The sequence below is a fragment of the Lipophrys pholis genome, assembly GCF_963383615.2.
Source record: "Lipophrys pholis genome assembly, chromosome: 19".
NCBI classification, from domain to species: domain Eukaryota; kingdom Metazoa; phylum Chordata; class Actinopteri; order Blenniiformes; family Blenniidae; genus Lipophrys; species Lipophrys pholis.
The window spans coordinates 23,847,912-23,861,543 of NC_137647.1; the positions used below are offsets into that span (position 1 = coordinate 23,847,912).

The following is a 13,632-nucleotide window of genomic DNA, read 5'->3' on the forward strand; positions in this document are numbered from 1 at the left end:
CGGGAAATCATGAGAACCGGGAGCATCATAAGAACCGGGAGCACCATAAGAACCGGGGGGCATCATAAGAACCGGGGAATCATAAGGTCCAGGGGCATCATAAGAACCGGGAGCACCATGAGAACCGGGGAACCATAAGAACCGGGAGCACCATAAGAACCGGGGAACCATAAGAACCGGGAGCACCATAAGAACTGGGAGCACCATAAGAACCGGGGAACCATAAGAACCTGGAGCACCATAAGAACTGGGAGCACCATAAGAACCGGGGGACCATAAGAACCAGGGGACCATAAGAACCGGGAGCACCATAAGAACCGGGGGGATCATAAGAACTGGGAGCACCATAAGAACCGGGGAACCATAAGAACCGGGGGACCATAAGAACCGGGAGCACCATAAGAACCGGGGGACCATAAGAACCGGGGAACCATAAGAACCGGGGGACCATAAGAACCGGGAGCACCATAAGAACCGGGGGACCATAAGAACCGGGAGCACCATAAGAACCGGGGGGATCATAAGAACCGGGGCTAGCACCTTGGTTAGCAGAGCTAGCAACCTCACAAAATTGATGTTTGAAAATAGAAATGAATAAAATATAGTTTTCATTTACTTATTATTCATGATTTCCAGACAAAGACTGGAAAAGAAAAAGTTCTGCAGAGCAACAGTAGCTCAGCATAACAAACTGCTTCCTATCAAGAGATCATTCTTATTGAGTTCAAGCAGTTTATGTCTCAGAACTCAGCAGTCCTGCTACTGTTCATGTGGTACAGTGGTTCGCACTGTCATTATATCTAATCTGAGGTTTGAGTCCGGTGGTTTCCTCCCACAGCCCAGAAACAGCGGTGCAGTGAAATGTTGAGTCAGTTTGTCTCTCAGGACGAGAGGATGAAAGTGTTGTTTTGGTGTCCACAGTTCCACTAACACGTACGGTGATCCGTCTTTACACTTTTATCTGCTCCAGCCTCTTTGGACTCGGACAACTTGGTTTTCATTGTGAGCAGAACACTGAGCGCTTCCCGTGCCACTCACCGATTCCCTCGTTGTTGGAGTGCAGCAGCTCCATGAGAGGTGCTGACGCTCCCTCTGCGTCGATCAGCTCCGCAGACTGTTTGTCCAGGGCCAGCTCGCACAGGACGCCCGCAGACACTCGCTTCACGTTCTCCACGTACGAGTACAGCAGCTGAACACACACACAGAACCAGAAGCACCTCAACCTCTCTCATTCAGTACTCACAGTATCCCGAGACTCGTTCTCAGGAGCAAAGCAGTTTTACACCTCTTTGATTTGCATTTTCACCTCATGGCGTCGAGCTAAACACTTCAAACAAACATCCATTATTTAATCTGTTAGAGGGATGAAGATGCTCTATAATCCGGATGTTAGCGGAAGATGCTCTATAATCTGGATGTTGGAGGAGGGAGATGCTCTATAATCTGGATGTTGGAGGAGGAATGTGCTCTATAATGTGGGTGGTAGAGGAGGAATATGCTCTATAATCTGGATGTTGGAAGAGGAAGATGCTCTATAATCTGGATGATAGAGGAAGGTGCTCTATAATCTGGGTGGTAGAGAAGGAAGATGCTTTATAATCTGGATGTTGGAGGAGGAAGATGCTCTATAATGTGGGTGGTAGAGGAGGAAGATGCTCTATAATCTGGATGTTAGTGGAGGAAGATGCTCTATAATCTGGATGTTGGAGGAGGAAGATGCTCTATAATCTGGATGATAGAGGAAGGTGCTCTATAATCTGGATGTTAGTGGAGGAAGATGCTCTATAATCTGGATGTTCGCTGACGTTACATGAATTAGTGGGAGAAAGATGCTCTGGATGTCCGTGCTCCTTGGAAAAACCTAATTTATTAACTGGTGAAACGAAAAAGAATCAACAAAACAGTTTCAATAAACTCCTGGAAAGCAAAGCCAACGAGTTCATTCATGACAAAAGTAAACAGCAGTTTAGTGAAATAATAACATATAAATAAGGGAAGCAGCTCTGTGTAATGCGAAAGCGAAGAGTGAGAGAGTCATCAGCTCTTCAACTGTGAAAAAAGCAACGACACCACTAACGTAACCGTCAGTTACTTCATTGAGTTCCTCAGATTACGCAAACGTCTTTAAGTGCGCGAGCTAATGAAGCTAGCAGAGACAGAGGTTCTGCTCCATGTTGGATCCTGTCGTTCTAATCCAATATTCCATCTTCCTTCACTTTGGGAGAAGATTGTTTGGTGTGAATCAGAGTTCCTGCTTCGACAAGCGACCCAGAGCATCAGAGGAAAGCCACGCGACTCGAGCTTAATCCAAGCAGCCCTGCCAAGTGTGAGCAGGAATATTTCTGCCAAGAGAGATCCAGGTTTTCATTAAAAAAACAAAAAGGCCTAAATCATGCTTGAGATTTGCTATTAAAGTTACTCTCCCAGAATCCACTCTGCTATGAAAGATTTAAGAGCCAGTTTTAGCTGTTGGTCACTAATATGTTGTCAAAACCTTTTTGAATGAAATTCCTCATTTCACTAATATTACATTTCTATTTCTGGGTTTGTTGACATCTTAGCGTCACAGAAATAGTCAAAGATTCTCAGAGCATTGTGTCACAAGATCCCGTTTGAACACTCGATCTCACTCCATCTCCATTTGCAACTGGAACTTTTCCGACTATTGTCATGGCTTCAATATTCTTTCTTTCTTTCTTTCTTTTTATTTTTCGCTGGGGCTGCCATAACGCCACCTTTGATATCCCAGAAACCCTTGCGGCAGGTTTCCCAAGGTGAGTCAGTTAGTGAAACATGAACGCAGTTTGATGGCAACAAATTCCGGTTGTTTGTAGAGAAATCGACTTTGGTGTGATCGATTCAATCAACTGCAGGTTGGACATGAGTGGTGATGGACTTGTTTTGGTGGATAGGTTTATTCTCTATGCAGGAGTGAGACCTTTTATGGGAAGTATATTTTAAAGATTTTTTCTGGTAGAGTAACTTTAAAGTCCATCTTGTATCCCGCTTTATCCAGCGCAGGGTCGCAGGGAAGAATGGTACTAAAGGAACTAATGGCTCCATTTTCATGTTAAAGTGTAATAAAGTCAACTTTCTATGAATCAGAAGAGATGCTGCTCTGACGTCTGCTCTCTGTTTACGTCTCATACATGCTTAAAATCTAGGACATTTTGATGATTTAGTACGACTTGTCCAGACCACAGACATCACGTGTGAAGCAGAGCCGTCCCCGAAACTAAGGACGCATCGTCAGCCCCTCAGGTGAACGTACCTGCACAAACAGTGGTATGGTCTGCATGCTGGCGATCTCCCCTCTGTTGATGGGGTCCCTGGCCAGAATATGAAGAGCTCCTGTGCAGCCCTCCACTATTTCCTCCATGCGAACGCCATCCTGATGACAGAAAGAAAGAGGCCGTGAAAGACAGGAAGACACATTAAACTCTGTTAACCCTGTGGTGGATGCTGGATTGGGTTTATCCAGCCAACTGACCATTGTCATCAGGGATTGGCTACAGCGCCTTGCTTGCACTGGGAGAACACGGACATTCCGGTGGACAGACCACCAAGTTGGATTGCTTGTATGGTGACTGTCAAAATAAAACTACCAAGTCCCAGGAGAGCATGGATGAAAACATTGTTCTTATTGTCGATCTACTGAGCATGTGCAGAACAGCTATTTACTTTGACAGTGGAGGACAGGCTGAATAGCAGCGTTTCCACTGTTTCCACAAAGACGGAGCTGGGAGTGAGTTCAAACACCATTGTTGTGTAAACGAACACTCAAACTGCTGCAAAGGTTTTACGTTTTGACCGCAGAGGTGAAGCTCTTTGTGTCTTCAAGACACTTTGTAATGACGGCTTCACTTTTAATGACGGAGTAGTTCATCTTCCAGTTCCAAGTTCTCTCCTTTGGTTTGTACAACTCAACATCTGGATGTGAGTGGAGGAAGATGCTCTATAATCTGGATGTTGGAGGAGGAAGATACTCTATAATCTGGATGTTAGAGGAGGAAGATGCTCTATAATCAGGATGTTAGAGCAGAAAGAGGCTCTATACTCTAGACGTTAGAGGGAGAAGATGCTCTATAATCTGGATGTTAGAGGAGGAAGATGCTTTATAATCTGGATCTTAGAGGAGGAAGATGCTCTATAATCTGGATGTTGGAGGAGGAAGATACTCTATAATCTGGATGTTAGAGGAGGAAGATGCTCTATAATCAGGATGTTAGAGCAGAAAGAGGCTCTATACTCTAGACGTTAGAGGGAGAAGATGCTCTATAATCTGGATCTTAGAGGAAGAAGATGCTCTATGATCTGGATGTTAGAGGAGGAAGATGCTTTATAATCTGGATCTTAGAGGAGGAAGATGCTCTATAATCTGGATGTTGGAGGAGGAAGATACTCTATAATCTGGATGTTAGAGGAGGAAGATGCTCTACAATCTGGATGTTGGAGGAGGAAGATGCTCTATAATCTGGATGTTAGAGCAGAAAGAGGCTCTATACTCTAGACGTTAGAGGGAGAAGATGCTCTATAATCTGGATGTTAGAGAGGTAAGATGCTCTATTATCTGGATCTTAGAGGAGGAAGATGGCTGAGCATTGTTAATAATTTGATAATGATGAGATACTTATCAACGTACTATTAAAAGTATTGGCCTTACATTGTTCTCTACTGTGCAGGAGGTGTTGTGGTCGATGTGAACGTTTGCAGGAAGTGATTCGTTGGTGTTGAGGAGTGTGTGTTGTACCTGGTACGTCTGCTGTGCAGACGAGGCGTGCCTTTGCGTGTCCTGATGAGCCTTCAGCAGCAGGTTGACCAATCGTGGGATAGCACCTGCCTCCCTGAGCGGCGCCTGATTGGCCGGGCAGAGCGCCAGGTTCCGGATGAGACCCACGGTGGCCTGGGGAGAGAGCGGAGATCAAAGAGGGGCTTGCAGGAGGATGTTCCAGACTCTATGTGGGTCAGCTTTAAAGAAAACTTCTGCATGCAGAGTCTCCAAATGGCGCTGCCTGCTACATCGTGTTTACTGAGCGGAGTGTGATGGTGCATATCAAAGGAAACCGTGGGGAGAGGAAAAAAGGGAAGGTTTTTTTGTTTTTGTGGAGACGACCGGGAAAGTTTCCAGCTTTACGATGTCCATGAGAGATCAGCTCTGTGACGATGACGCGTGTGCTGAGAAAATCACAGAATTTACTCAGAGTCCAGGCAGGCATCACTGAAAGACCGACAGTTAGTCACTAAGGTGCTGTTGTAGAGGCTGATATGAGACGTGATGAAAGTAAATCTCACTGGTTGAACCGAAAGATGAAATTTGAGACAAATGCTGCCAAGGAACCCATCAGCCAACAGGACCTGGGTCAAACCGGGCATCCAGACCACCATGCTCTTAGGTCCCTCCCCCCAAACGCAAGGTGGGGTCGGGTCAGACCTCCGTCACTACTCCACCTAAGTCTCCCCAGGACCAAAATGGCTCCCCTGCCTTCTTCTTCTCCTTCTTCTCTCTGCTGCTCTGTGCAGCTTCACTATAGAGTCACATCGTCCATTCCTCCATTCCACATCATTAAACACCAATACCTCAGTTCATTAATATAATCTGCCTGAGTTGCTCGAGCTGTCTGAGTGACTGAGGGGGACGAGTGTGTGTGTGTGTGTGTGTGTGTGTGTGTGTGTGTGTGTCAAAAATGCAAAAAGGAATGTGACAAAATAGGATTCCATTTCACTGTGTAGGTAATGGAGAGTGACGGAGACATAAAGATGAAATGTTAATGTGTTGTAGAATTCTTTTAAGATAGTTGCTGCTTTGCATTATTTCTACATATCCACATTACTTCCATCGTCACAAAATTCAAGGAAAATAAACCCATGGATGACAAATGCCTTCGCGTGAAGCATGCTCAAACACAAGGTCTTCCTTGTGTGATCATAAAAAAGCACCACGTGAATCTACATAACAACCTCGAGTGTCTGTACTAATTATCAGAGCAGTCGCCCCATTAAACCGCTGTGGGGGCGAGTGATTACTGCAATCATAATCAGAGCAAGAAATGTGAGTAAATCCTCAGATATCTTTGACTTTTCTGCTCATATAAGGAACAATGTGATCCTTGCAGCACTTCAGTCACAGACAAAACCTCAAGCTGGATATTATGTGTTACTCTCCATGTTGAAGCTGATCCTCCATCAGTCTAAACCTCCAGCAGCTTCACTAGAAAATGATCTCGGGCAGAGCTGTCAAACTCCTGGAGGATCCTGGAGGGCCGCAGCCCTGCATGTTTGCCATGTCTCCCTTATTTAACACCTGGTAACATCTGGTAACACCGGTTAACACCGGGTAACACCAGGTAACACCTGGTAACATCGGGTAACACCTGATAACACCGGGTAACACCGGGTAACAGCATGTAACACCGTTCAACACCATGTAACACCAGGTAACACCTGGTAACACCAGGTAACACCTGGTAACATCGGGTAACACTGGGTAACACCTGGTAACACCAGGTAACACCAGGTAACACCGGGTAACACCTGGTAACACCTGGTAACATCGGGTAACACTAGGTAACACCAGGTAACACCGGGTAACACCTGGTAACACCAGGTAACACCTGGTAACACTAGGTAACACCAGGTAACACCGGGTAACACTGGGTAACACCTGGTAACACCTGGTAACATCGGGTAACACTAGGTAACACCAGGTAACACCGGGTAACACCTGGTAACACCAGGTAACACCTGGTAACACTAGGTAACACCAGGTAACACCGGGTAACACTGGGTAACACCTGGTAACACCAGGTAACACCGGGTAACACCGGGTAACGCCGGGTAACATCGGGTAACACCGGGTAACACCTGGTAACACTAGGTAACACCAGGTAACACCGGGTAACACCTGGTAACACCAGGTAACACCTGGTAAGATCGGGTAACACCGGGTAACACCTGGTAACACTAGGTAACACCAGGTAACACCGGGTAACACCGGGTAACACCTGGTAACACCAGGTAACACCTGGTAACACTAGGTAACACCAGGTAACACCGGGTAACACCTGGTAACACCAGGTAACTACAGGTAACACTGGGTAACACCTGGTAACACCAGGTAACACCTGATAACGCCGGGTAACGCCGGGTAACACTGGGTAACACCTGATAACACCAGGTAACACCTGGTAACATTGGGTAACACCAGGTAACACCTGGTAACACCAGGTAACACCAGGTAACACCGGGTAACGCCGGGTAACACCTGGTAACACCTGGTAACACCTGGTATCACCGGGTAACACCGGGTAACACCGGGTAACGCCGGGTAACGCCGGGTCGGAGTTCAGCACAATGGACTCATCTGTAATGCAATAACCATTTTGTACATCGTCATTTCAGGGGCAGAACATCACCTTAAGGAATCGCTCTTGACAGCAGAAATCATTGCAAAGCCTCCCCCATGCCCCCCCCCCCCCCCCCCCCCACAAGTTCAGACAACAATCAGCTGGTGGAGTGAATTCATCGTCTTTATTCAGGCTTGTAAGGATTTGGTACATTAAATACAGACTTCAGTACTTGTTTGTTTTCTCTCCTCCTGGCATGAAATACATCTGATATGAAAAAGTATTTTTCCTCATCCTCTTGGTGTTCACATGTCATCTACACTCTGCAGAGATGTTGCGCAGCAGCAAGAATCCATGACAAACATGCTTAGTGACTCGTGGAAAACGTCCAGATCTATTTCTGGACACAACGGCGTGTCGAATGACAGTGAGAAGTGTGAAAACCAAAGTGGAAGAGCAACAAGTCCAAGTGTCAACTGCCCTGACCTGACCAGCACCAGCACCAGCTAAAACTTCTGCTTCCTTTTCAGCTTAAAAGCCATAAAATAAAAGCAGCTCAGAAAGAGTCTGTCTCTGATTCCACCTCTTCACAATTTGCACTAAGAATAGCCACCTGATACATTGTCAGTGTGTTGATGTCCTTTGTCACTTGTCTCCTCTAATGAAGCTCTGGGGACTGCTGCTTGCAGGACTTCACGCTGTTAGTATTTTTACATTTTCCCGATGTTACCAGAAGCTGGATATAATTGGTCGAGCCTCCCCCGCTTCCTCCAAACCTTCTCTTCAAAAACAAAAACAAATAAAGAAGGACTGCCTGCTCTCCGGAGGATTAAATGTCTCTGTGTCTGCGTCTGTCTGACTCTCCGGGGAGACGAGGCGCCAGCGGGTGTTGTCACAGCTGAAGTGTTTTGCGAGTGAAGCCTGATGGGAAAAGTGTGTCATGTTGTCTGTGGGTGAGTTGTGGTGCACCCGTCAGTAAAGTGGAGTGTGAGGGAATCTGGGTTTCTAAATCTCTTGCATGATGGGAACTTCTGAAGTGGTAGAGGGGGTCACCTTCCAATCAAAAGGTTGTGTATTTGATGCAGAAGTGTCCTTGAGCAAGGCATTGAACCCAAACAGCTTCGGATGGATGGTTGAGTTTTGCCAGCCGCCTCCAGAATGTGTTGGTCTCCAGCTCTCAATGGACATGGATAAGGTTTTAACCCTCTAGGACAAGAGGCTGCATTATGTCATGAGGAAGGTTCCACACACACACACACACACACACACACACACACACACACACACACACACACACACACACACACACACACACACACACACACACACACACACACACACACACACACACACACACACACACACACACACACACACACACACTCTTTTCCATCCATCATCAATAAGATGTGCCGCTACTATTTCATTCTTCTGTATCCGTTTTTTTGTTGCTTATTTATGGATTTGTTTATTTGACACCCTCACTCTCTGCGTTCCCACCCCGGTTGTGTCCGGCAGCCATCCCAGAATAAAGGCAGAGCAGCAGAAGGAGATTCCAAACCTTTTCCTGTTGCAAGAACAAAAGCTGCTCTGACACTGAAAAACTCACAGCCACACAATATTGTAGGCCTTACCTGCCGAACAGAACAAAGAAATTTTTTTAATTGAAAAAAAAAAAAAAGAGAGAAGAGAATATCCATGAATCGAGTGGTTGTAAAGGCCCCTGCATACTCCCATAAGAACCCATAAGAACAAGAAGAAAAGTCGGGCCGTGACGTCAGCCAGCTACCGAAAAAGCATGTTTTTCATACTTTCATACGCCCCCTCACAACAGGCCACGCCCCCTCACAGCAGGCCACGCCCCCTCACAGCAGGCACACATCTGTGAAGGAGCGTTTTAACTTTTCAACGACACAGCTTACTTCTCGGTTCCAATGTTTTCAGAAATACATTTCTCTGAACTGTTTCAGTAATAAAAGAGAAAGTTTGTGTCTAAGCCGCCATGTTGGTCTTGAGTGATGAGTTCGGGTGCATCACGTAACTCCGCCCTCCGACATGTTAACAAGCTGCCGGGCTCACACAATAGCAAGCTTACAAGCTAAATATGAATAAAATATGACTGATAGTCATTAGCGAGCTGGAACACGCATGTGCAGCACACGGCAGTGCAGAAGTATCGGCAGTGCGGCGCCCACACCGTTCGGCCAGGACGGTTGGCACAGCCGAACCAAATTTCTTCGGCCAGTTCCTTCTGGCCGAAGACAATGACGTAATTTTGTTCGGCAGGACCCCGCACTCCCGAACTTTCTTCTTGTTCTTATGTAGTATGAATCGGCCTTAAGACTTTCTTTAGATTGACTGCACGTTCTAACCGTGACTGCAGCTACAGTCAGTCAACGTTCGTTCGTTTGTTCGTCTGTCCTGCTGGAAGAGGACCATCTTCATCTTCATCTAAATCGAGATGTGGGTGCGGAGGTGCCTCTCATAGAATGGTGCTTGGGGGCTGTGTGCTTTATCCTGGCTGTGTCGATGCCCTGGGCTTCGACTGTTCTACGCCAGGCTGTTTGGTTCTGGGTCAGTGTCTCCCAAGAGGTGTGGTCAATCCCAAAGTTCTTCAGCGAGGCTTTCAGAGTGTCCTTGAATCTCTTCTTCTGGCCACCTTGTGATCGAGCACCTGCTTGCAATTCTCCATAGAAGATGCGCTTGGGAAGGTGCTCCTCTTGCATTGTTGTGACATGGCCAGCCTGGGAGAGCTGTGCCTTACGAAGCGTTGTGAAGATGCTGCACATGTCTGCCCACTCAAGGATCTCTGTGTCAGGAATTCCATCCTGCCATTTCACCTTGAGTAGCCTGCAAAGGCAGTTGTGGTGGTTGCAGTTCAGCTTCTTTACGTGTCTTTGCTACATGGTCCAGGTTTCACTTGCGTACAACAGTGTGGTGAGGACCTGATTCTAATTCCTGGGTCAGAGTCCTGGAAGGCATCTGTTAGCATCGCTGTAAACGACATGCTGGACATTCTTGTTTCACATCGTTTGTGACTGGGAAGGGACTGGATGCCTCTCCGTCATGGAGGACTTGGGCCTGCATTCCGGCTTGGACTTGACGAACCATCTGGATGAATCACTCTGGGCATCCAAACTTGCTCATTATTTGCCACAAACCCTCCCGACTGACAGTGTCGAAAGCCTTTGTGAGATCGATGAACATAGAGTACAGGTCGACATTTTGTTCTTGGCACTTCTCCTGCAACTGGCGTCCAGCGAACACCATGCCGACTGTTCGTCGCCCCTTTCTGAAGCCACACTGGCTCTCTGGTAGCAGCAGGTCCTGTTCAAGGTGCTGGGTGAGGTGGTTGAGGGGAATCCTGGCGAGGATCTTCGCTGCTATACACAAAACCAAACTGCCTCTGTGGTTGTCACAGGACTGGCAATTTCCCTTCCTTTTGTATTGGTGTGCAAAGGAGGCGTCTTTGAATTGTCAGGACAGCCCCCTGAGTCCATTAAATTGGTAAATTTAGTGTAGAAGTGAATGTGTGTTTGATGAAATGGGGTTAGTATTGTGACCATCAAAAAATAGATAACTCTCTAAATAATTTCAATGTTGCTAAAAAACAACAACAAAAAAACAGTTGTGCTAACAATTCTGAGAGGAAGTCTCCATGAGGGTGCTTGTAGGCTAAAATAGCTTTACAGTCCCTGAGCGGCAGTCTGTTGCACAGTCAGCAGTAAACCTTACGACCATCAGACAACAGAGATAAATGGACAATAAAAGCTACGAGGAAACACAGAGATAAATAGAGACTGGGGAGCATAACAGCAGGTAAACTTATTTAATAGGCCAAAGGCATCTGAGACGAATGACTTGTTGAGTCATTCTGCCCCACGTATTGCAGGTTGCATCCTTGGATGCTCTTCCTGGAAACAACTTTAACTCATGGAAAAACGAACAGGATGAATTGGCTCTTTTTGGAAGTGTTGACCTCAGGAGTGAACATTCAGGGTCATGATGTCATTTTTACAAGACTCCACAATAATAAGGTGCAGTCTGATTGTGAACTGAACGTGCCCATACCTGGTTCAAAAAGAGAATCAATCCCATATCGACTCCGAATGTGTCTTTCAAGGTCTGATTTTCTCTGATGTTTGTACTTGTTTAAGATAATTACATATTTTTGAGTGTGGTGGTTTCACAAGGAAACCTCATCCTACTTGAATGAAGAGAAACTCACCCGGATATCAGAGCTGTAGAAGGATTCACGCCGTGATACTCAACAATAAAAGCAGGGGAACGGTAAGCCGACGCAGATGAGATTGGAAAATACCAAGAGACGGGATGTGCAGGAGCGAAGCGAGGCGAAGAGGTTGCAGCTGAATTCAATGTGAAATGAAATTCAGGAAAATGCTTATTTCATAGGTTTCTGATGCTGCTTCCACGGATCATCAGCAATCATGTTTCGTGAAGGAGATCAGACCAAGGGTCACGGAAACCTACATTCATTTCACACAAAGTAAAACTGCTATTATTTCAGACATTTATGTCTCTAAGCTGCGTCCAGTTCCTGTCCTTCTGTATGACTTCCTGTATGGGAGCTTGTTGGTGTGGAGGTGATCATTCTGCGGACCTGCTGAGTCGGATGAAGCTCAGGTTGCTTTGATAGCAGCTCTCACATCTTCTGGATTGTCGATCAAACTCGCTCTTCTCCCAACAGCACACAGATTGGCTGCAGGGTCCAGACCAGGCCAGTCCACCATCCAATCACAGCTCAACTTTACCGCAGTCGCCAAACCAGTGAAGAGAAGTTTGAGTGAGGCGTACAGTCCAGGAAGAAGAAACCCACATTTCTGACTGTGGAAACCTCATCCTGGAGCAGCTTGGATTGGGAACTTCTCCAGTCTTCCTCTGAGTACAGGGGCTATGCAAGTGTCTTTATTTTAGAGACTGTAAACAATTTCTTGGACATCTTTAGTCTGTTTCTTGGACACGTGTGACACAGTTCACAGGGATTTGGAGTCCATTCTCCGGACATACTATTCTATTTCTGGGGCACCTGCAGTCCACTACCTCGACAGCTTTAGTTGATTTTCTTAAGTCAAGGTCCCCTGGTGCTTGTTGTCCATTTCTTGGGCCCCTTTCGTCCATTTCCTATGGAACCCGAGTTTAATTTTCTGGCCAATGGTGGGACAGTTCCAGGGCTGTTGCAGTCCATTTGCTGTTCTCTGTTTCCTGGAAAACTTCAGTTAATTTCCATGGTACCTTGAGTCTATTATCTGAAGACCGTCAGTCCATCTCCCTGACACCTTAAGTTCATTTTCTGGACACCTGACATTAGTTTTATGGGCATTTTTAATCAACTTCCCAGACAACTTTAGTCCTTTACCTGGACAGAGTATTGGTAATTGGTTACACTTTATTGATTTTACTATCAAAACTAATCAAGGTTATTTAGCTACTGCAAAAACCAGTAGAGATTTGGAAAAGTAACTCTTCTAAGTAACTTTACTTAATAGTTTCCCTTAGTTAAGTTGCATCAATCAGTGGGAGAGAGACGCTCTATAATCTGGATGTTAGTGGAGGAAGACACTCTTGTCTATAATCTGTCAATTAGAGAGAGGAAGATGCTCTATATTCTAGATGTTACCACTCCTTGAAATCAACACAAATTTAATCTATTGAAAAGAATAAAGTTTGTTCTATTATTGTTTTTAATTGTGTCACGTTTTCTCCGAAAAAATGTGAAGTATGTGAAGCTAATTACAGCGACAGTGACTGCATACCAATGCTATTATATTGATATTGATATATTGATTGTTGCTGTCAGGAAGATCTCTCCAGTAAATCATAAAGATCTGCTCTTCAATGGAGAGAACGTTGATGGATACGATTACAAAGAGAGTCAGCAGCTGTTCAGCTCCACATGTTTTCATGTCAGACACGTGTCAGCATTGTACCTGAGGAAATCATTTGATCATAGGAATTACGTACGAATGGATTACGACTGAAAGTCCTGGTGTTACAGTACTGCAGAAAACAAATCCATCACGCTGAGCATCTCCTCACCTTCACCACAGGCCAGTAGTGTGGCTGCCCCAGCAGTTTCACCACAGCAGGGATCCCGTAGTGCAGCCGCACGGCATTCTGGGCCAGCTCCGCGTCCTGGTGGCGGGACGTGAGATGGCGGAGGGCGCACACTGCCGGCTCGGCCACGTCCTCCTTCTCCCCTGCACGGAGCACGGCGTGGATCAGCGCCTCCACCCCGCCGAACTGAGTCACCAGCGTCTGCCAGGAGAGA

At 46.1% G+C, this 13,632-nt stretch overlaps 1 protein-coding gene across 1 annotated transcript in view; it reads right to left on the minus strand.

Moving 5' to 3' along the window:
- LOC308125209 (junction plakoglobin-like) overlaps positions 1-13,632 on the minus strand; it is a 142,418-nt gene that overhangs the window by 12,237 nt on the left and 116,549 nt on the right. Inside the window, exons 10-13 of the mRNA XM_080488771.1 lie at positions 13,401-13,619; positions 4,751-4,903; positions 3,272-3,391; positions 1,039-1,189 (exon numbers count right to left, since the gene is read on the minus strand). Of these exons, the coding sequence (XP_080344897.1) occupies positions 1,039-1,189; positions 3,272-3,391; positions 4,751-4,903; positions 13,401-13,619 (643 nt within the window). The remainder of the gene's footprint in view (positions 1-1,038; positions 1,190-3,271; positions 3,392-4,750; positions 4,904-13,400; positions 13,620-13,632) is intronic.